This window comes from Fonsecaea multimorphosa, assembly GCF_000836435.1.
Source record: "Fonsecaea multimorphosa CBS 102226 unplaced genomic scaffold supercont1.1, whole genome shotgun sequence".
In the NCBI taxonomy this organism is placed as follows: Eukaryota; Fungi; Ascomycota; class Eurotiomycetes; order Chaetothyriales; family Herpotrichiellaceae; genus Fonsecaea; species Fonsecaea multimorphosa.
The window spans coordinates 1,941,765-1,962,641 of record NW_015971635.1 but is presented as its reverse complement, the minus strand read 5'-3'; the positions used below and the strand labels follow the sequence as shown (position 1 = coordinate 1,962,641).

Here is a 20,877-nt window from a genome sequence, read left to right as displayed (position 1 = left end):
GAATGAATTGAGCTGAGTCTGTGAGTTGAATTGTTTGCTCGTGGCTGCACTGCCAAATCCTTGAACCGGACAATAAAAGAGATGGCCATATTCCCAGCCAGCACGTGCCTGGACGTGACCTGATTGTGACCTCGTTGTCGCCTTCGGAATCGGCTCGCAAGAACAATCTTCCGATACGACTTGGCGAGGCTATTGACCGCACCGGCAGCGATATCATTCAGACGAATTCAACTCATCGCAGAATCTGCACCTCATCCAAAACACTCACGTCGGTCGTCTCTGCAGACTGATCGGCGCGCCACTCTTTCATCCCCTCCCTTCGTCGGTGCAATTGTTTCCTTGTTTCGATCGTGTCGAGACTCCTGTATTGTCAGCATCATGTCCTGATCGTGTTACTGTGCTTTGCTCACTCTTCAATTTTCATTTCTGCACTCTTCTTTCACGTTGCTTCTTCTGTCCAGCATCATGGACATCACGCGTCGCCGCAACATAACAGCGACAATCCCTTCACCCTTGTTCAACAACCTGAACAGAGTCGAAGACCTTGGTTGCTTCGACGAAGAAGAATGTCGCTTCTTCCTGCGAGAAGTTGGCGAGCGCGTCGTGCCTGTCTATCCTTTTTCCTTTGGCATGGAAGAGGTGTACAGCTTGATTCTCGAGCGGTATGGATATGCAGGTCTTCCTGACGTAACAAGTGTTCTGCAAGACCTCCTCGAAGATGAACGAACCGCAGCCGGCTTGGGAGACGATGGAGATGTCTGGCGCTCATGGCGTCACAGTTGGAGACACCGAAATGTAAGGCTCTCGCCCTTCCGTTGAGCGAATGGCACTGACAACTCTCCAGGATGACGCCCTCAACCCCTTTATCCCAAAAGTGGGAAGCTTTGTCCTGCAGCACCCAACCCAGCCACACATTCGCAAACTCAAGGCAAGGAATTTCATCCTCAAAGCCGAAAAGGCCCAAAGACTCGAGCGAGCCCGTCAAGCTGAAGAGGCCGGCAAAAGAAACGCGTTGGTCGAGATCTCTCCCAATCAGAACAGAAGAACCGAGTCACCTCCGAGTGACGTTCTCACCAAACTTGGAGATTCGGATGAAGAGAACTCGTATCGACTGCCTTCTACCACATATTCCCACCAGAGAACCAGAACTTTGTTGGCATCAGGACCTGGATCGTCACAAACGTCTGAGCAAGTGGCAGCGAAGGATAGAGGGTCGCACTTCACCCAACTATCAGCAGGTGGCTCCTCGCAGCAAGAGTTTATTGAAGTGGATCCTTCAATGACTGGTGCAGACATTGATCCAGCTCTCTTGGTCTCCTTTGAGATGCTCTCACCCAGTCGGTCGGCTTCGGAGCAAAGACCTACCCTGAGAGGCGGGCATGGCGAAATCGTCACTCTTCAACAGATCAGCTCCGCTCAAGATACCAAGTCGAGCAAGGAAAGCAGTGTCCAGGCAGACAGCTCACCGCCGTCCCGTGTGCCGTCTATCCCCACCTATGTTGGTTCTTGTGAGACACCTGGAAGTCGAGGCATATCAGTTCCTTCTAGTCCTCCAACTGCGGGAAACACCGAGCCCTCTAAAGATTCGAGCAAAGTCGACAGACAAGAACCTGTAGAGCCACACAAGTCAGCGGAGAAACAGCGCACACTTTCGGACAGTCTCAAACAATTCGCTCGACGCCCCCTTGGTGACAATTCTGACCCGAGCAAGAGAGCACGCGCGGTCAATCGGCAAGCCAGAGTCTTTGATGGGACAATATGGCTTCCTAAGGTTCGCAAGAGGCAATCGTCACAGGTCAATCTCCCTGCTGATGAAGAGGCCGTGGTGGAGGAGAGGAAGAAATCGATTGTACGACGCAGCCTCACCCCGGTCTGGCAGAAACGCGATTCTTCACGCAACAGTTGGATGGACATTATGCGGAATATCTTTCGGTCCGAGTCGACTTCCAGCCAAGCAAAACAGTCCAGAGCTGAGAGTATCTCAATCCAAATTCAACCCACACAACCGGATTTCATCGCGTGCTCAAACAATCAGACCATCACCAGCACCCAAGTTCCAGTTGAGCAGGAACGAAAATCATCTCCATTTGGACTTGACGGTACCATTGACCCACGGCCACTTGCAAGATCAAGATCCATCATGGACTACAACAAGCCACTGCCGCTCAGTCCTGGCGAAATTGTCCGCTCTCTCTCAACTCACCCTATGCTGCCACGCGCATATCCACCTCAACTTGCAACCCTCGACGACCCTTTCACTTCAGCAAATCCTAAGGCTGACTCTCAAGCTCCGGCTTCTCATCGTATCAAGCGAAAGGATGTCCCTGTCAAACATCAGCTCTCGCCTGTTCGCGAAATCAAGGACACAACTGCCGGGCACGCAGCTGAGCCTCAGAAGATAGAACAACCACCATTGTCGTAAGGTGTCTTTCCAAATTTTAGGTGATGGTAACGGAGCTGATAGATGAGAAGGGCGATCACGTACTCTAGCATTGCTAATAAGAATCCATTCCTGGACAATCTCACCTCTGAAATTCCTGTCATTCTTCCTGCTCCTTCTGAACGCGAACCGCTCTTTGCCAATCATGGAGAAATGCCTGACCAAATTCGTGGCTTTCCACCCGGCGTTCCTGAACATAGTGCAATCAACACTCGTCAACAGGTCCCAAACTTCTCTTTGCCACCGCCTCAGCCAGCGCAGCCTGAACGCCAGACCTCCAAGTCGCGTATCTTTACACCTATCAAGAACCTTATGAACAAGGGAAGGGATTCAGAGGACGTGAAATATGGTACACCAAGTCCGGCAGAGCAGAAGAAGAAACGCAAGAACAGTTTGCAGAAGTTTAGCGATTTCTTGAAACATCCGTTCGTGGTAATGCCCGACCACAGCCCGAAGCATTTATTTGACTCTGGCTAATTTGTAAACAGTCTCAACCTCAAACCGAGGAAGAGAAAGTCGACAACTGGATGAGCGAAAGTGCCGCAGCTACTGCGCCTCGCGCCTTCGTGTCTCTCGATCCAGCCACCCAAGCACGCATTCTCGGAGACATCGAACTTTTGCTGGTGACTGCGACGAACAACTTCCTTGTCCACGAAGCCAACGCTGGGCACCTCAACCCTGAAATCGTCATGCGCTTCAGCCACGATTGGCAAGCCCGTGGTCTCCGCCCCGTCGTCGAGTTCCTCTACGACTGCCGCACACAATACAATCTCGTCTTGGCCAACATTCACACGGTCAAATTCTCAGCCAACTGCGAACAGTCCTCCTACCTGCGCGAGTCCGGGATGGAGGCCTGGTCCGCCATCCTGGACGACGTGGCGGTCCACGCGTTCTGCCTCCCCGACGACATCGTCGTCAAGCACCTCTTCGCCCTCCCACAGGTGTTGAGAATGTTGCGGGCGCCCGAGTCCGCCGAAGCAGCCGTCCGAGGCCTTCAGCTGAAGACCTCGGCCAAGATCAACGAGCGCCTGGCCCTGGCCCGCGCGCGAAAGGCCGCTCGGGGCCCGTTTGCCGTCCGCCTGCCCCAATACGGGGACGGGTTGTTCCACCGGCGTGATATAAGCGTCGGTTCAGAGGAGGATTGTTTTGGGGGTTTCGAGGCCGTCGTGGCCAACATGCGGGCGCCTGCGCCGCTTGTTGTGTTGCGGCGCTAGACGGACCCGGCTCGACCGTCCGCAAGGACGATCGGGTTGGCGTCCGCTAGACGTCAACTGTTTCCTGTCCTTTTTTTCAAGTGAACATGTTCATGGGCGTGGGTGTGGTGGGCTGTGCTGTGCTGTGCTGTGCTGGGTGGGCGTTCTGTCGCCATTTTCAAATGGCAGAAAAGTGTCTTGTTGGAGAGTATTTAGTCTTTTTCCCTTCTTTCATTCTGAAAAGGGGGTCGACCCCCCCGAAAAAACAATGTCCGAGTCCCCCCAAAGCCAGGCGGTTCCTTGTTCCATTATTTGTGCATGTGTGTGAAAAGTCACCTCGCTGTCGTCGACCCTTCTCATCGCGGCCTATGTTCGCCTCGCAATGGCGGTCTGTGCCCATTCTGCGCACACATGGCGTGTGTTTGAATGGATCCCGTTGTCGGCCCGCAACTGAGGATGAGCATTGTAGGCCATAGCAGGCTCATTGACTGCATGGTGTTTCTTCCCGCTGATACTAGTACTACCACTACAACCTTTTGGCGTCGTTACCATTTTCTTGCCCCCCCCCCTTCACTGGCGACGTCTGTCAAAACAGAGGCTGTTCTGCCCCATCCAACACAACTCGCATCCTAGTCGGTATCGACTTCGGCACCACATCTTCCTCCGTCTGCCCTGACGAGGTCGTCGTCAATTTGAGACTGCTGCCACATCAAGCGCTGGCTAGAAATGGAGTACACCACCCTGCAGACAAAGAATGCCATGGGATACCACAAGTCGCTTTTGTCGATGCTGTGTGCCCGTATCATCGCTATCGTCACCCTAGTGACCACGACGACGACCTCTGTGAGACAGGGACACGTTCCTGATGGCTCGAAGACGCACTCGCCCTTCATTGTCCCGTCTCCCAATCTGCACCACTCGTCCCCTTGAAAGTCTAACGCATGCTCCCTTTGAACACGAGAGATAGAAAGAGCGTGTGTCGAAGACGTCAACCAGCCTGTGCCCATCCCGTGTTAGCCCAGGGCTGGCTTCTCTTCCTCCACTGGTCGATAATCCCAACTCCTGCAAGACAGAAGTAAGGCGTCTGGATCCCCATAAGCCAAATATCTCTTACTGTTAGTCTCGTTGACCTGCGAGAACGATGCCAAGCGCCAGGCCAGGCGGGCGAAAGCCAAGGCGAAGGCAAAGGCGACAAGTCCAAGCTACAAGTCCTCAACCACAGCCGCATCTTCACCCTGAACCACCTGCGAGCTACAAGCCGCTCATGGCGGCGAGGAGGATGCCAACCTCGTTCTCCGATCAGGCACCCTGCTGTCACGTCCACACACCCACCTTGCAGGTGGCTATGAACTCAGGAACTGCGTCCTTCTCTTGACCAAATGCCAAATACATATAGCCTCTCAAGTACCACATTTTGTCGCCGTCGTCCTCTCATACTCTATCTACTCTCCTCACATAATCCATTGCAGGATTGGCACACGCTGTGAACAGCCCGCTCTTGCACGACTCGAGCAGGCAGCGTCCGGCATTGGCATTGGAATTCAATCGGGAGCAGACGTCCGCTCTCGAGGAAAAAAAATGTCGAGCATAGCCGGCGGCAAAGGCTGCGGGTAGGTGTAGGATCATCGGTTTAACGCGGACAAAGTTGAGTTCTTCAATACTGCCGGGCTTGATATCGTTCAACGATATGCATTCCTAGTGCGAAAATGCCAATTTTAAGCAGCTGGTTAGCATTACCATCCAGGGGAGAAAGCTCGCCATTCTAAGGCCTCATCAACCGTCCAACCGTCCAACCGTCCAACCTTCCAACCATCCAACCATCCAACCATCCAACCAACCAAAGTAAGCAATCACGTCCCTGAAAATGCACAGTTCGCTCTCTCGTTGGACCGACCCCCCTTCCATCTAACAAATCAGGTATTCATGGATTTTCGGACACCAGGGAGAAGGGAAAGAAAGCGGAAGGGGTTCACGAGCTATGTAAATCAATCTCGACTTTGCTTTCGTTGAGGATTACGCGGGAGAGGAACGAATAGCTGACCAGAGGACATACACCCTGCTAAGCTGCAGGTGGTCGGGGTCCATCGCCCGGACAATTCAACATGCCTACGATGGTTTCACTTAAAGCTTACGTTTGCGAGGAGAAAGCAGCAAATGGACCGATGAAATGGGGTTGGAGACGAATACGCCATTCGAACAAACTCGTCCCCCTCAGCTCTTGACTGAAAGCTCATTTCTTCTTCGTGAACCTTGGACTATGTCCACAATCTACCTAGGTACTCTTCACATGTCCAACACTTACGAGAACCCGCCGTCCTGTCCAGGATCTAATCCTGCTTGATCTTCAAAATCCACAAACCCCGACAACGTAGCCAGGCCTGTATAACACCGCACACACTCCTCCACTAGCGGCCTCAACGCCTGGTCCACCTTGCCACTTACACCCGTGTGCTTTTTGAACACACCCACCATGTTCGGCCGATATTCGGTCAAAAAGGAGCGGGCGAGATATTGAATTTGCTCGTTCTGAGCACCTCTGGAGAGAAATGTCGAAAGAAGAACGCGGAGCGTTGATGACAGAAGGACGTAATATGTGCGGAGGGCAGACATGACGGAGTCAGCAGCATAATCATTGGACTCAGCCGTGTCGTTGGCAGGCGAAGGAATCGAGATGCCGAGATCGGGATCTGCTCGGAAGAGGATGGAGTCGCGAACAGCAGACATGAGCCCTGCATCGAGGAGAGCTCCTGCGCCGTCCCGGGTGCGCGAGATCTGCAGAAGGAGAAACATGCGTGCTTCGAAGACGGAGAGAAGGTAACGCCGATCTGTTGGTTGGACACATTAGCAATGAAATAATAGCATCTTGCCTCATCTGGGTGGGGGACGTACAAACTGGTTCCGAGCTCTGAAATTCTGCCGCAATGTGCTTGAGAGGGTCAACCAGGATCTCTAGCATGTTGGCCTTGACGAATGAATCGAGGACGAAGTTTGATTTCTCTGTGCGGGCCAGGGAAGTAAGAAACGACAGAAGATTGAGGGCGTTCAACCTGCAAGCGTCCACTCCGTCCTCCGCATCATCGCACAAGATCTGCACGACCCGTTGGCTCGTTGATCGAACACAGTCCATACTGTTACGCCTTGCTTTCGCGTCTACATCGGAGAGGCCACCAGGGGAGGTTGTAATGCGGCCCAGGTACTGCGAGCAAATGCTGTAGAATATCGTCCTAAGATTTGTGTTTGAGTTAGATGCTGCAATCCCTTCAACAGAGGCACGGAAGAGCTGGAACAATTTCTCTGTGATAAGATTGTTCATGTTGGTGTTGCTGAGGTCTGTTCGATAGAGGGAGAAGAGCAGGGCATCAGCGGCTCGGGCTAGCTCTAATACATCCGCTCTTCCGTCAACAATAAAGACATCGAGCTTGGGAAGCATGACCTGCAGCATGTGCAAGATAAATTGCGCCTTGGACTTTGCCTCCATTGGGCAACCTTCAATGATAGCGATGAGCATTTCCACATATTCATGTAATGCATCACTCCTGGCTTTGTGGGCAAGGATAGACCGATTTCGAGCTTCGATTTTGGCCAATATAGTGTCGGCTTCGTCAATCAGAATTTGCTCGTCGACTTTGCTGCTGGTCGGTGTTGGCTGATTTCGTACCATGTCGGCCCGGTAAGCATTGAGATACTCGCGGATCATCTTAACGTCGTAAACGCTAGGCTGACTGTCGGTAGCCTCCGTCAGATAGATCTCAAAGTCCACTCCCGCGTAGAATTGAGGGTCTAGCTCTAGATTGGCGGAAAGATCGAGTTCGAGAAAGTCAAAAAGAGCAAACACATCAGGGTTGGTGATGATACTGCCGTCCATGGTTGTCGTCTTCCCTTGTAGAGTTGACAAGGTCTGTCGCAGTGTTGTCGACAACCCTTCACGCACTGCTGACCGTATCTCACTGGCAGTATAATTGTACAACGACGCCCGAAATGTGAGGAACTCAGCAAGAGCTTCTGCAGATGTGGTGTACCAGAAAGCTGGGTGAAGCACGCTATTGCCGTCCCACAGAGTTCGCTGATGGACGACGGGTAGGCTCAAGTACAAAGATTGTAAGAACTGAAATCGGCGGAGTTGGCCAACAACAATTGCAGCTGATATCGGAGACAGCCATAGATGTCTCAGCACACGCAGTGCGGCTGCTTTCATGTGTATCAACCATGATGACATGATACCAGCCTCGTCGTCAGGGTAATTCCGGGCCAGATCAACTATGGAGTTGAAAACAGCAGTTGCTGCGTCGATCGAGTCGGAAATGGTCAAACGTTCGCCCAATCTAGCGAAGCCTATGAGAAGGTGCGCGAGGTTTGGAAGATCGGGCTGCGTTTCGAGGCATGCATTAAAAAAAGCCAAAATACCGTCTTTGAGGAGGTAGCTGACGGACTCAAATCCTTCCTCAAGCTCCCGGACATCGAACTGCAGCCTTGCAGACAAATTTTTCGCAATTGGCGCCAGCTCAAAGGCCGGATCTGGACCCAACATATCCACAATTCTCCGCGTCCGACCAAGGGTGGGATCGCTAGCCAGGAAATGGTTGTTGAGCTTCGGAGAGCTGGAGAGCTTCTGCAGCAGAGCCAGAGCGCGAAGTGCGAGCTCAGAATGCCCGGTAGCAGAAAACTGGCAAAGATTGAGTACGATCTCTGGGTTCGCAGCCAGGCTATCTTCTAGGCCATTGAGATTTGGCCGAGCAAGTGGGCCGTCTTGTGCTGACTGAGACTGCACCAGCGGTCTTACTATGTCGAAATAGGTTGGCTGCAACTCAAGCACCCGATTGATGATGTCAATCGAGCGTTGTAGGCTGAGGAGCAAGGGCGAGTCCGGCAGAGCCGCATCGGCAGCCTCGCCAGACACGCGGAGGGTTTCCATTAACGGCTTGGTCATATCACTGCTAAGGATCCACTGCATAAGCCTCGCAAATGGACTGCGTTGAGCATATGAAGCTGCCTCCGGCATTTCTTGAAGAGCGTCATGTGCGGATGACGTACGGTCAAGCATCGCCACATAGTCTTCATTGAACCCCTCGAGGCCAACCGCCACGAATTCGAGACAATGGAATGAACCAATTGATCGTTGAAGCTCATCACCAACTTCTAGGATCGCTTTGGCAAAGACTTGACCGCATACAAAGTCGATGTAAGGGGCTATCCCGGGGGCCCTGTACGACGCTCCGAGATCTTTGGGAAATGGAAGCAAATCAGTCCCGAGCCCGGTGGAAGGCAAAGAAACGACCAGATCCCGGAGAAACACGACAAAGGCATCATACTGGTCAAATGACATTGCTATTGAATTGAGCGTGCTTTGTAGGTTGAGCAGCGTTGGTTTGGGAGGTGCTATCGTTTTGCTGGCGGTTGGTCGGGCTCTGTCATGGCTGTTTGCCGCCCACTCGTCGACGATTTGCCACAGTGTGGCAGCAGTTTGAGCGGTCTTGTCAGTCAGCAGCGCGTCTAGTGCCGCGAAAACACTTGCTCTCAGATAACTTGGGACAGGACCGGAACTGAGAAGCAGGAGAGCGTGCGGGAAAGCCGGAGTCACGGTCTGTAGGATGTATTGCCGCGTACCACTGGGCTGTCGACTGAGGTGCGCAAGTAAGCGGAGATAACAGGAGAGCATGACAGGGCTCTCCAGCTCGTTCATATCCGTGGGCTGGATCTTTCGTACGTTTGGTAGTTGCGAGGTAATAGGGCGTTCATGGACCTTCTGCGCATAGAGCTCCAACTCGGCAAAAATCTGTTGATAGTTCATGGAAGGGTTGCGTCTACCTCGTACTGGAGCAGGCTGTGAGTCGTCCAGCAAGAATTTGTGGGCAGCTTCAGCGCACTCTTGCTCCTCTGAGATCGAGCATAAGAGCTCGCAAAAAGCGCTCACCCTTGGCACTGTTTGTCTTCTGGATGCCCACTGCAGGAAGCCATACAAGTTACTGTCGGGGTCTTCCCACCATTGCTCCGCAGCCTCGGGTCTTCCTTCAAACGCGAACGAAATGAGGATGAGGAAACATTCCAGATGCAGTTTGCTGACGCTCGTGCCTTGATTAGTAGGTGGCAAGCCTTCTTGCATTGCTGTCAATTGATTCAACCTCTGGTCGTCTTCTTCGGTCCTGAGCTTTCGTATCGAGTCCGGCATGTTCGAAATGAAGGCCTCGGTGAAGTTTTCGAGAGATTGCATGAATTGTAACCGAAAGTAGGATGAGGTCTGCTCGCCTTCGAGCGCGAAACCCGCAGTATCGATGAGAAGTAGAGCCACCAGCTCCTGCCGGGCAGGATGCCGCCAGACATCTGAATTGGTGCTGGTACATATTGCAAGCATGAATTCTAACGCATCCTCCTTCAGCGCTGCCTTGACTGCATTTGCCCGCTTGTCTGCTCCTGGGTCCTGGTCGGACAGGTCGCGGAATTGCCCACTGTACTCAACAGTCCACCAGAGACTCAAAACTGCCTGGAAAGGTCTGATGGGGGTCGAGGGGGCATCTTGTGGCACTGACCCAAATACAGAGTCGAGGGAGGCAGTGCTCTCAGGGGAAAGGTGGCTCCCGGGAGAACCGTACTGTCGAAATGCTGCGGAGAATGCGGGCAGATAGTGGATAAGATTGAAATCGAGGCGGTTCCAGCGCGGCAGCACACCGTGGAGCTTTCGCAGATCTTCCTGGTTGGTGTAGTCTCCTTGAAACAAATACGCGAGAATACAAGCAAGGGCCTCATGCTGCTTGAACAGACTGTCTCGCTGGAATTCAAGGGTGGCATAGAACTCGGGGCCGCGTGGCCCACCTAGAACCGCTTTGCTCTGAAGTGCATCCGCAACCTTGGCTTGTAACTTTTCAATGTCCTCCAATGCACCCAAGCATTTTCTGGTGAAGATTGATCCGTTGCCGGGAACACCACCATCAATCTCCAACACCCGTGCAACGGTGGTCTCAAAGACATGTTTGACTCCATCATCAGGTTCCAAAGTGAGCGACTGTTGGAGCGTAATTCGGAGGGACTGGAGTAGGAGATCTCTGCGATTGTGAAACTTGCTCACTGCGTCCATCACAAAAGAATCCTCTGTGGTGTGGATATCGGCTCGACTTTGGATGAGTAGTCGTCCGGCCTCGATTTCGTCTAGGTCAAGAGTGGTTGCAATGGCCCGGCTGATATGCTTGAATTCATCATTGACGGCATATTCCTCGTCGTCGACGCTGAGTTTCCCTGCATATGAATTAGTGGGAAAACCATGAGGAGGTACTAGATTATCAGACCGTTGTTGTAAGCGTCTCGATCGGCACTCGTTGGTGTTGTCTTGTCCAGCAGCTTCCTGAAATCCTGAATGCTGTCCTCTAGTTCCTGCCATAGGCGGTCGATGTTGGCCAGTCGCGTTTCGGTGAAGGCGACAAGGTCAGCATGGAGACCTTGTAGACGCGAGAGACTGTCCATAACGAGTGTATCGAAGTAGAGGTCATTTGGGAGGAAGAAACGCGCGAGGAACTTGTTGACTTGCTGCACGTTTGCTGCGCGTCTCCAGAAAAAAGTCGAAGCGCGATCGCAGTTACGCTTGTCGCAACTTCCAAATTGGGTTAGCGCCGCCAAGCTCGATCTTCGCCTCGCTCTCGCCATTCCGATTCTCCGGCGAGCGGCTTTCACCTCGTTGCCGCCAGTCCACAGCCAATCTGTCTTGATCAAGAGGCATATGTTATCTACCTGGCCGGATCATGAGTCTTGCTCCGGGTCAATCCTACGACTCTGCTGATCGGAGAGATGTCGGAGGCTAATATTGGAAGTGCCGTTGGTATGAACTCAACATTCCCCCGAAGTCCCCTATCGCTCAGCCTCGCCGACTAACAATGTGATTTTGTGTGTCACAGCAAAGCTAGGAGCGGACAGTCAGAGAGCGAGAAGTGAAGGGCTCGAGGGTAAGACTGGATCATTTCGACTGTTCGGAGCTAACAACATCGCCTTAGAGCTCAAACGCCTCCTGGGAGAAGAGAGGAACTCGTAGGTGCACCGTTCCTTTCATTGCTGTGCTGGCTGACCCGGTGATCCAGGGACGATATTGAGGAGGACATTTTCCATAGAATATTGGAGCTTCTCTACAAGCTAGTGTCCAAGGAAAAGCCTGTGTTCCTTCGAGCCACCACCAAGCCAACGACGAGGAACACTGCTGCCTCTCGTTTGCAAGCGGCGTCTGCTGCCCTTCGGCTAGTGGTCGATGTAGCAACCCCGAAGCTCACTTTCAGAACTGCTCTTTCCGTATTGGACCACATAATCGATACCCTCCCCACGTCGGATGGTTGTTTATGCGAGCCACTTCAGAATGACTACCTCAAGAGCTTCAGAATTCTCCTTGGCTATGCTCCACATGGAGAACATATGCGCCCTAAACAGTGGCAAGGATACGTCGACTTTGCGCTCGAATGTCTGACGATTGGCCTCGAGGATGGCATGGTTGACGATGGGATCTCAAGCAGTAGAGATACTACCATGACTCCAAGGAACGGTCCACATTTGTCTGTGCGACTCAGCCACACAAGCTCCAGGAGCACCAGTATGGGCAGTGCGTCTAATTTCGAAGATATATGGGCTGCATTGAAGTGCTTGACATTTTTTGTCAACGCACCGCTCATGTCACGAGCAGCAATTATTGCTGAGAAAGCTCAAGACTTCTTGCAGGTCGACAGAAGGGGCCAAGAAGGGGCATTTGAGACTGTGAACAACCTGCTTTTTGTCTCTCTTGCTGAAGATGTTGCCCTAACCCAGACACTGTTGTCCAACCTCATTCCCGTCATCAGGCGACTGTGGCCCAGCAGGTCTATCCTGCTCCAGCAACAGATGCTCTTAACTTTGTTCACATGCCGATATCTGTTTCTTGCCCAAAAAGCACCCTGGCCCGCAATCGATTCAGCCCTGTTGGAACCGCTTTTGATCACCATGCTTTCAGAATATCGCACTAGAAATGAAAGGGACATTCTACACTTCGACGACCTACAGCCTATTCTCGCCTCAGAAAATACTCCCCTGCAGCTCAAGCAATTTAAACCTGTTCGAAGTTCTCCGCGCGCAATAACCAGCTGGTTTATATTGTCCATCATTGCGTGTCTCGTCATTGGACTGAGTCTCAAACGACATAGCGAGGGTGATACAACTGACACAGCGGAGGTTCCGCGGAAGCGACAGAAGGTCCAGAGCCGCTTGGATGAGATTCTCGAACTAGCAGTCGTGGGCACGGGGCAAGAGAAACTAGTCGCTCTGCAGGTAATCCTGTTTCTCTTCGATCAGCCTGGAGGCATTGAGCAAGAATGGACAAAGGACCTTTACAAGTTATTGCCGGACCTTGGCAGTGAGGACCCTACCATTCAAACTTGGATTCTCCTAATCTTTTCACGGTACGTCGTTTTCCCGAAATCCAGATTTCATGGCTCACCACAATCTAGACTAGCAGTCGACAATGCTAGTCGCGATCATGAAAACTCAGCTTTCTGGCCACAGGTGTGGGATGCAGCAAGCAGAGCAATAACAGTGGTTTCCACAACGAGGGCTGCATGCCATGCACTTGATGTGCTCCTCCGGGTGGGCGCTCTAGACTCGTCAATGAGCGCAAACTCGCTCGACACTGCCTTATTCGGAGGTGGTAATAATGGCCCCAGCAGCCTCACAGACACTTCCCTGGTATTGATGACACATGCGCTGCGCTCTAAATTCTTTGACAACGAGAGACGCTTCGAGTCTTTCGGGCTGAAGATTATTGCCTGGCTCTCTGCTCGCTGGACTCTCCGTACGTTCGTTTCTGTCGGAGCCTTGATAAGTACGGCTGACTTTCTCGTGTAGCTTCAAACCTTGATCGCCTTCACAATGCACAGATTGTCTGTCACGCCAAACCCGAGCTCTTATATTCTTTGTTGACCACTATGTGTGGCCACGCTGATGCGATAACCTCTGGTGAAGCTTGGGCACCGGCGCATTCGTTGTTCGAGTTGGCGCTGATGGCATCGGTTAATCTCGAATTCTTACGTTATCTTCTCGCCCTCCCTTCTTCAATAGTCGAGGCAGATGAAGGTTTCATCACTTTGCCTCGCCAGTTTGAGACGTCCATCATGACTCGCGTTTTCCGAAGTGTGATGGACTTTCTAGCAAACAAGGCGAGAGATTTTGTCCACTCATGGAAGGTGATCTGTGCCGAGCGAACTTCAAATATTGGAAATGATATTGTCGAAATTCTAGGTGTTGTATCGGCCATCTCCTCTGCCTTGTGGGTTCGTTGCAGTGGTCAAGCTCCTGGGTACAAACAGCCTTCAACTCTGAATGAGAGCCTCCGCGTCCTCGCGGATTTCATAGAAAATCAGCCTATCGATCGCTCTCGAGAAATGGCCAATCGTCTCTGCTATTGTGTTGTCACCGCCCATAAACAGCTGTCCGGCATTGGCACCCGCAACTATGGCAAAGAATATGAAGCGGCCATCGAATCCGCATTACATATTGCTCGTCACGCCATGTCATCAAAAAATAGGAACGGGCCTTCAGACTTCGACTTCCTGGATGATGCTGCGTGGGACTCTCAGGCAACTCAAAGGAGCCAGTTTGGCGATGGCATCGACATCTCGAGGCTGGACCTTCCGGTATGCAAAGATTCGCCTGCCAGGTTGGCAAGGTACGCAGTGGAGCTGACGATAGCTCTTCAAATGGTGAAATCTGAGGGAATCCTCGACTCTTCTGCAACTGGTCTGGTCATTGATGAGCTCTTAGCGCTTGATCCGCTTTCGCTCATTGCTGCACGAGGAGTGGTGCAGGAATTTCTAATTCTGAAACCTGCAACAACTCGCCGAGACGCGCACCGCTTGCTCAAGAAACTGGCTGAGTTATATTTGCAGGATGAAGCCTTTGAAAGATGCGAGCCCGCGTTGTGTTTTTGTCTGCACACGCTTGAGAGCTTCATGGATCTTTGGACGACTGAAGACGACGACGACAATTTGGCAGACACGGCCTTTGATATCTATTATTGGTTCCTCAACACCACGACCCGCAGAGGCGTTGCATCCCCGAGAGTGCTATCGACACTGGCGGATCTTCTGGATGCTCTGCTGCGCAAAGATGCATCTTATGGCAGCGAAGACTTACCGTCACCACGCACAAGCCTGCTGAACATCCTGGAAGTCAGTGACGCGGCGGCCCAGTATCGGCTTGCGGGTAAACTGTCTCACATCTTCGAAAAGTACGTCTTGACTCAACACGAAGCAATATTCGATGACATCGTCACCAAATTACCCTCGGATCCCGACAACAAAGAAGGTATCGCTGCGCGCTTGTACATTGTTTCTTACCTTGGAGCTCGATGGCACACCGTCCTGCGGCAAGCCATGTATCACTTATTCGAGACGGTCGCACATGTGCCTTCTACGACAAAACTCGGACGTGGCTGTATTGCCAGAACCTGCGAAGTGCTCAAACTACGACGACCGAGGCAGCTTTTCAAGTTGTTCTCCTCCCAGATTTTCTACACATGGCTGTCACAGGAGACCCTTGGCAGCATGCCTTTCCAACTGTTCGAGTACGCTTCTTTGCAGGAGATGGCCGCTGACAATATCGGGGAGCTCGCAGGGCAGATCGCTCTCCGAGGATTTCAACACTCCGAAGAGCTGGCCCAACTAGTTGGCCAGGACTGGAATCTTGTACTTGGCGAAAACTTTGCCTACGCCGAAGCGTACACACTTGCTTCAGAAACTAGCGTGCCAAAACACGACCGTCTTTATGATGGCTCGGAAAAGTTAGTGCGAAAGCAACTCGGGTCACAACTATACCTTCAACGACTGCGTGAGTGCCTCCCAGACATTATTGCCCTGCTGGTGCTATCCCTTCAAGATGATCGGGGGATTGAAAAGACTCTTCCCAGCTCTAGTCTTGCAATTTGGCAAGAGATGGTAAATGACTCAGGTCAAAATATCCAGCTACCCCTTGCTCAGCAGCCATGCTTCCGAGCACGCTGCCTTCCGGAAGAGCTCAAATACCTGTGTTGGCGACTCGATATGAAAGAGAGTGACATATGGACATCAGGTTTCCTAGTCCATCTGTACAGACAACTTCTGGACAGAGCAAGGCCAGCGTTAGGGCCTCTACACACCTGCAGCATCATCCGCAAAATTCGCATCGTAATCAGCCTTGCGGGTCCGATTGCTTGGGATGGCTATCCATTGGAGATGATGCTGCATAACCTGCGACCTTATCTTACTATTTTCGAGTGTGCTGAGGAGACAATGAGCATCTACCGCTGTCTCCTTCGTCACGGAGCACAATCTCTAGCCTCTCGACCTTCGTTCATCGCTGGTCTCTGTGTCTCAATCTTCGGGTCCCTTACTGGCTTCATCTCATCCACTCAGGATAGCACTACGCAAGAAGATCAATTCATAGCTACTATGACTAACGCACAAGAATTTCGGGCTTTTCTAGGGCAGTACTTGGAATCCCTGGAGCTCACAAACACGGATGGCGAAACACTACGAAGGTTCAAGCACATCATTCGACATGCAAAAGGTATAGCTCAGAAAGGGAGCAGCGCGCAAAGCACAAGCGAAGGGCAGCTGCTTTATGCTTTGCTGTCAGATCAAAGCAGCAACAACCCTCTTCTGTCAGGCTTTCATTTTGATCTCTCGATCAAGATATTGTGCCACCAGTTTTGTACGCCGTCAGACTATCAAGACGACATACTTGCCAATGATGAGGATGCTTCTCGATTCTCATCTACACTGGAAAGCCTGTTGACCAGATTCGATTTAGACAAATCTTTCCGCATCTGGGCAGCGCAGGGGATTGGTCGGGGTTATATCATGCGTGGGTTAATCTCGACCAGCGACGATAAAACACAGCCTGTACAAAGTCAACCGCCCGATGCCGGACTCGAAGCGGTCTCTTCCTACACAAATATTGTATGCTACCTGGTGGATCTGCTCTGGAAGTCTGATTATCCTGATTTGACTGTCGCCGAAAATACTCTAGAGCTCATCTCTAGCAACCTGCGCGAAGCTGATGAATCCGCCTTTTTAGCAGCCGATTTTGACAGAAGGGTTGTGCAAGAGTTGAGGTTCAAAAATTTCCCATGTCCTGCTACGCCGCTGTCCACGACGTTTGGTCTCATAGGCGAACAAGGAGAGACTCACGATTTCCACAGCCGGTCGCGTGACTGGGCCACGGACCTACTCATCCAGATTTCCGAGGCTGCTGCTGGTGACCCTGTCTTGGGCTTTCTCCAGCCTCTGATCAATACGGTCCCTGATGCAGCCGGCATCCTGCTACCATATTGCGTCCACCTCATTCTGCTTGGTGAAACCAACTCCCACCAAACTTTCCACGAGGGACTATCTCAGACCTTCTCTGCAGGTTTTTCGTCAGGGGACCGTGCATCCAGTGAGGCCAGAAAATTGATTCTGAAAACGCTCTTGTATCTCCGAAAATGCCACCTCCCCAACGAGACCAACATGGCGCAACGAAACTCCTGGCTGGAAGTGGATCTCAGCAACGCCGCCATGGCTGCTAGTGATTGTCAAATGTGGCATGAAGCTCTGCTCTTCTTAGAGCTGCACTATTCTCAAGCCCAGCTCCAGACAGGTCGGTCATCTCGAAGGTCGTTCGCGATGACTAACGAGGTCTCAACGGAAGTTTTCTCCAAGATTTATGAAAACGTCGACGATCCTGACTTCTTCTATGGCAAGCACCAGATCCACGATCTGAAGTCAATCATCAGCAAAATGAACCATGAAGGGGCGAGTCAGAAATCCTTGTCTTTTCAGAGCGCAATGCTCGATTCTCAACTGAGACTGGAGGAGCCAGAGAATACCTTGGGTGATGTAGCCTTCACAACAGCACTGACCTTGAGCGCCGCAAATATGCAAGGTATATCGGAGGCAGTGAAGCAACATTACGAAGGGCCTCACAAGGCCACCTCAGCCGAGCATAACTTAGCCCTGGGTCATTGGGATCTGTTCTGGGCCAGTGAGCCGTCCTCACCGTCGACAGCCTTGTCATCACTATTTCGCAATATGCACAGCATATCGAGTAAGAGCAGTCTAGCTGGAGAGCTGGACTTGTTATTGCTGCAGCATGGGGATACCTTGCGAATGGGCGTTATAAACCGGAGTCAATTGGGTGATCTCCATCCAAAATTGGCAGTCCTGGCAGAGGCGAGGCAGATTGTGGGTGCAACATCTGCAGAGACCCTAGAGTCGACCTGTACGGCGATAATGGCGAGGGATCAAAGGATCAAGCTTGCAGAGTAAGTACTGCTACACACGACATTATGGTGACTGACCGCAGCAGATTCAACGCATTATCACCGATCCTGGCCGGCAGGGAGGCCGCTTTCGCCGCTATCCGTCGAAATAATCACTTACGGGCTGCTTTTTCATTGAACCTGTCGCAGGCGCTGCTGCTTGAAGTTCAAGTTACTCGACAGTCTCTGGACATGGCCTCCAGTTACGAGGCGCCGCAATTCAGTCTGAATCGAGCAATGTACCTCTCACAGTTAGCTCAGTTGGCTGAAAGTGTAGGACTGGCAGTCGACGTCGCTATCAACTATGACCTGGCCAAGACGTTGTGGGCTCAAGAGGAAGTTTCAGCCTCCATTGGCATTCTACAAAACCTGAGAGACCGCAAAGAAGCTGCGGCACAGCCCATCAGCGTTCCGCGAGCTGATATTCTGACAGATCTGGGACACAAAATTGCTGAAGCCCGTCTAGAAAAGCCGGATGAGATTATAGAACAGTACCTCGCGCCAGCCATCCGAGAGCTGCAGGAACCTCGTACAGGCTCTGCTGCAGGCAGGGTGTTCCATAACTTTGCTGCGTTCTGCGACATGCAATTGCAGGACACGGACAACCTGGATGACTTCACGCGTATCAGCAAAATCAGAGATCGGAAAATGCACGAAGTCCGGGAGCTAGACAGGATGGTAAGAAATGCCAAAAGCGACCAACAGCGAGCCAAATTGAAGACACATCTAGCCAGAGCTAAAACCTGGTTCAAACTCGACGAGCAAGAATGGAGACGAGTTTCGCAGGACCGGGAGAATCTCATTCTTCGGTGCCTGGAGAATTATCTCTTGTCAATGAGGGCTTCCGATGACTACCCGAGTGATACCCTCCGTTTCATTGCACTGTGGCTGAATCAAGCTGAGAGTCCAACAGCAAACGCTGCTGTCCACAAGTACCTCGATTCAGTCCCTACTCTCAAGTTCGCCCCACTCGTCAATCAGCTGTCGTCTCGCTTGTTGGATATCCAAGATGATTTTCAGAAACAACTCAAGAATCTCATGTTCCGCATCTGCTCTGATCATCCATATCACAGTCTGTACCAGGTATTTGCAACCAGCAAGTCGAAAGGCCCGCCTGGGGATGAAGTGGCTGCTTCCAGGTTCGCCGCAGCAAACGTACTAACCGAACGTGTCAAGCAACAAAGCACATCCTCGGCAATATGGACGACCGTTCACAATACTTGCGTTGCTCTGAATCGGGTGGCTGCGGAACCACTCTCTGACAAAGACCTCAAGAGTGGCTCGAAACTCGCGCTACGAAAGCTGCAACATGGTCCAGCGCTAGAAGCTCAGATCACGAAACCCACGACAAAGATCCCTCCCCCAACCATGAACATTGCCCTGCGAGCAGATCGAGACTATTCAAATGTACCGACTTCGAGTACGATTGATCCAACGATTTCTGTCGCCGGAGGTGTATCAGCTCCCAAAATCGCGACAATCACGGCGTCGGATGGGTCTCGACACAAACTGCTGTTGAAGGGAGGCAACGACGACCTTCGGCAAGACGCCATCATGGAGCAAGTCTTTGAACAGGTATCCAACCTTTTGAAGGACCATCGTGCCACACGGCGTCGCAACCTCGGCATTCGAACCTACAAGGTCATCCCACTGACGAAGAACTCGGGCGTCATCGAATTTGTCCAGAACACTATCCCACTCAATGAGTATCTGCTCCCTGCTCACGCGCGCTACTATCCCAAGGACTACAAGGCGAACCGTGCCAGGAAGGATATCTTCGAGGCGCAGGCCAAGAATCATGAGCAGCGTGTGCGAGCCTACCAGACGGTCACTGCCAACTTCCACCCAGTTATGCGGTTTTTCTTCATGGAGAAGTTTCTTGACCCAGATGACTGGTTTTATAAGCGTCTCAACTACAGTCGGTCCACCGCTGCTGTGAGCATCTTAGGCCATGTCCTTGGACTAGGAGACCGACACGGACACAATATCCTCCTGGACGAGAAAACCGGAGAAGTGGTCCACATCGACTTGGGCGTCGCCTTCGAAGCAGGCCGCGTTCTCCCTGTTCCCGAAGTTGTACCCTTCCGCCTCACTCGTGACCTGGTAGACGGGATGGGTCTCACCGGAGTGGAAGGCGTCTTTCGGCGATGCTGCAATTTCACCCTCGAAGCCCTCCGCCACGATCAAGAAGCAATCATGACCATCTTGGACGTCCTCCGCTACGACCCACTATACTCGTGGTCCATCTCCCCCCTCCGTCTGCAGAAGATGCAGGAAAACAACGAGCAAGCCGCCGCTGCGGATGCGGCTAGTGTTGCTGGCGGACCGTCGACTCCAACGTCGACGACCAGCGGCGTCGGTGACAACGCAGGCGGCGTGATTGCGGCACGCAGAGAAGAGACCGAGCCCTCGGAAGCGGATCGCGCGTTGACCGTCGTGGCCAAGAAACTGGGCAAGGCTCTGAGTGTGGAAGCCACCGTGAACGAGCTGATCAGGCAGGCCACGGACGAGAGGAACTTGGCTGTGCTGTATTGCGGGTGGGCTGCTTATGTTTAAGGTGTTGGGTCTTGATCTATTGGAGGTAGGTGGCAGGGCAGACATAATGGGGACAAGTAAATCAGTTCGATGACAGAGAGGAAGAAACGGCAAAGGTGAAGAGACGGAACGAATAGGATGTGTGTGTCGAATATCCCATTCAACACACGATCTGGACGCGGTAGGGAGTTGTCTCTCGAAGAGAGTTGATGACGAACTATGGACGAAGTGTATGTCAAGAGGCGTGACTTGACGTGTATAGACAGGCGTTCCACCTTCATTCGCTGCTGATTGACACATTGAACAGAATACAGGCACATCTACCCCCCCCCCTACACATACTGCATTGCATATAGATAGATACAAGGAGTGTGTGTACATGGGCCATATTCCCCAGTCCTTTCATACATCCGGCCCTCCTTTTTCCCTTCCGTGATGAA

The 20,877-nt window shown here is 52.1% G+C and overlaps 3 protein-coding genes across 3 annotated transcripts; 2 read left to right on the top strand and 1 right to left on the bottom strand.

The window, feature by feature from the left end:
- Positions 1-465: 465 nt before the first annotated feature.
- On the top strand, positions 466-3,654 carry Z520_00726 (uncharacterized protein; the record flags this gene model as incomplete). Its single annotated transcript, XM_016771246.1, has 4 exons — positions 466-795; positions 845-2,418; positions 2,473-2,872; positions 2,929-3,654. 4 exons carry the CDS (start codon positions 466-468, stop codon positions 3,652-3,654), a joined length of 3,030 nt encoding a protein of 1,009 aa, XP_016638156.1.
- Positions 3,655-5,931: 2,277 nt separating this feature from the next.
- Z520_00725 (uncharacterized protein) lies at positions 5,932-11,085 on the bottom strand (the record flags this gene model as incomplete). Its single annotated transcript, XM_016771245.1, has 3 exons — positions 5,932-6,458; positions 6,523-10,860; positions 10,911-11,085. The coding sequence occupies 3 exons, from the start codon at positions 11,083-11,085 to the stop codon at positions 5,932-5,934; spliced, it is 5,040 nt and encodes a 1,679-aa protein (XP_016638155.1).
- A 321-nt stretch (positions 11,086-11,406) lies between these two features.
- On the top strand, positions 11,407-20,458 carry Z520_00724 (uncharacterized protein; the record flags this gene model as incomplete). The annotated part of the gene is made up of 7 exons (XM_016771244.1): positions 11,407-11,437; positions 11,514-11,561; positions 11,610-11,643; positions 11,694-13,031; positions 13,080-13,420; positions 13,474-17,905; positions 17,950-20,458. 7 exons carry the CDS (start codon positions 11,407-11,409, stop codon positions 20,456-20,458), a joined length of 8,733 nt encoding a protein of 2,910 aa, XP_016638154.1.
- Positions 20,459-20,877: the final 419 nt, after the last annotated feature.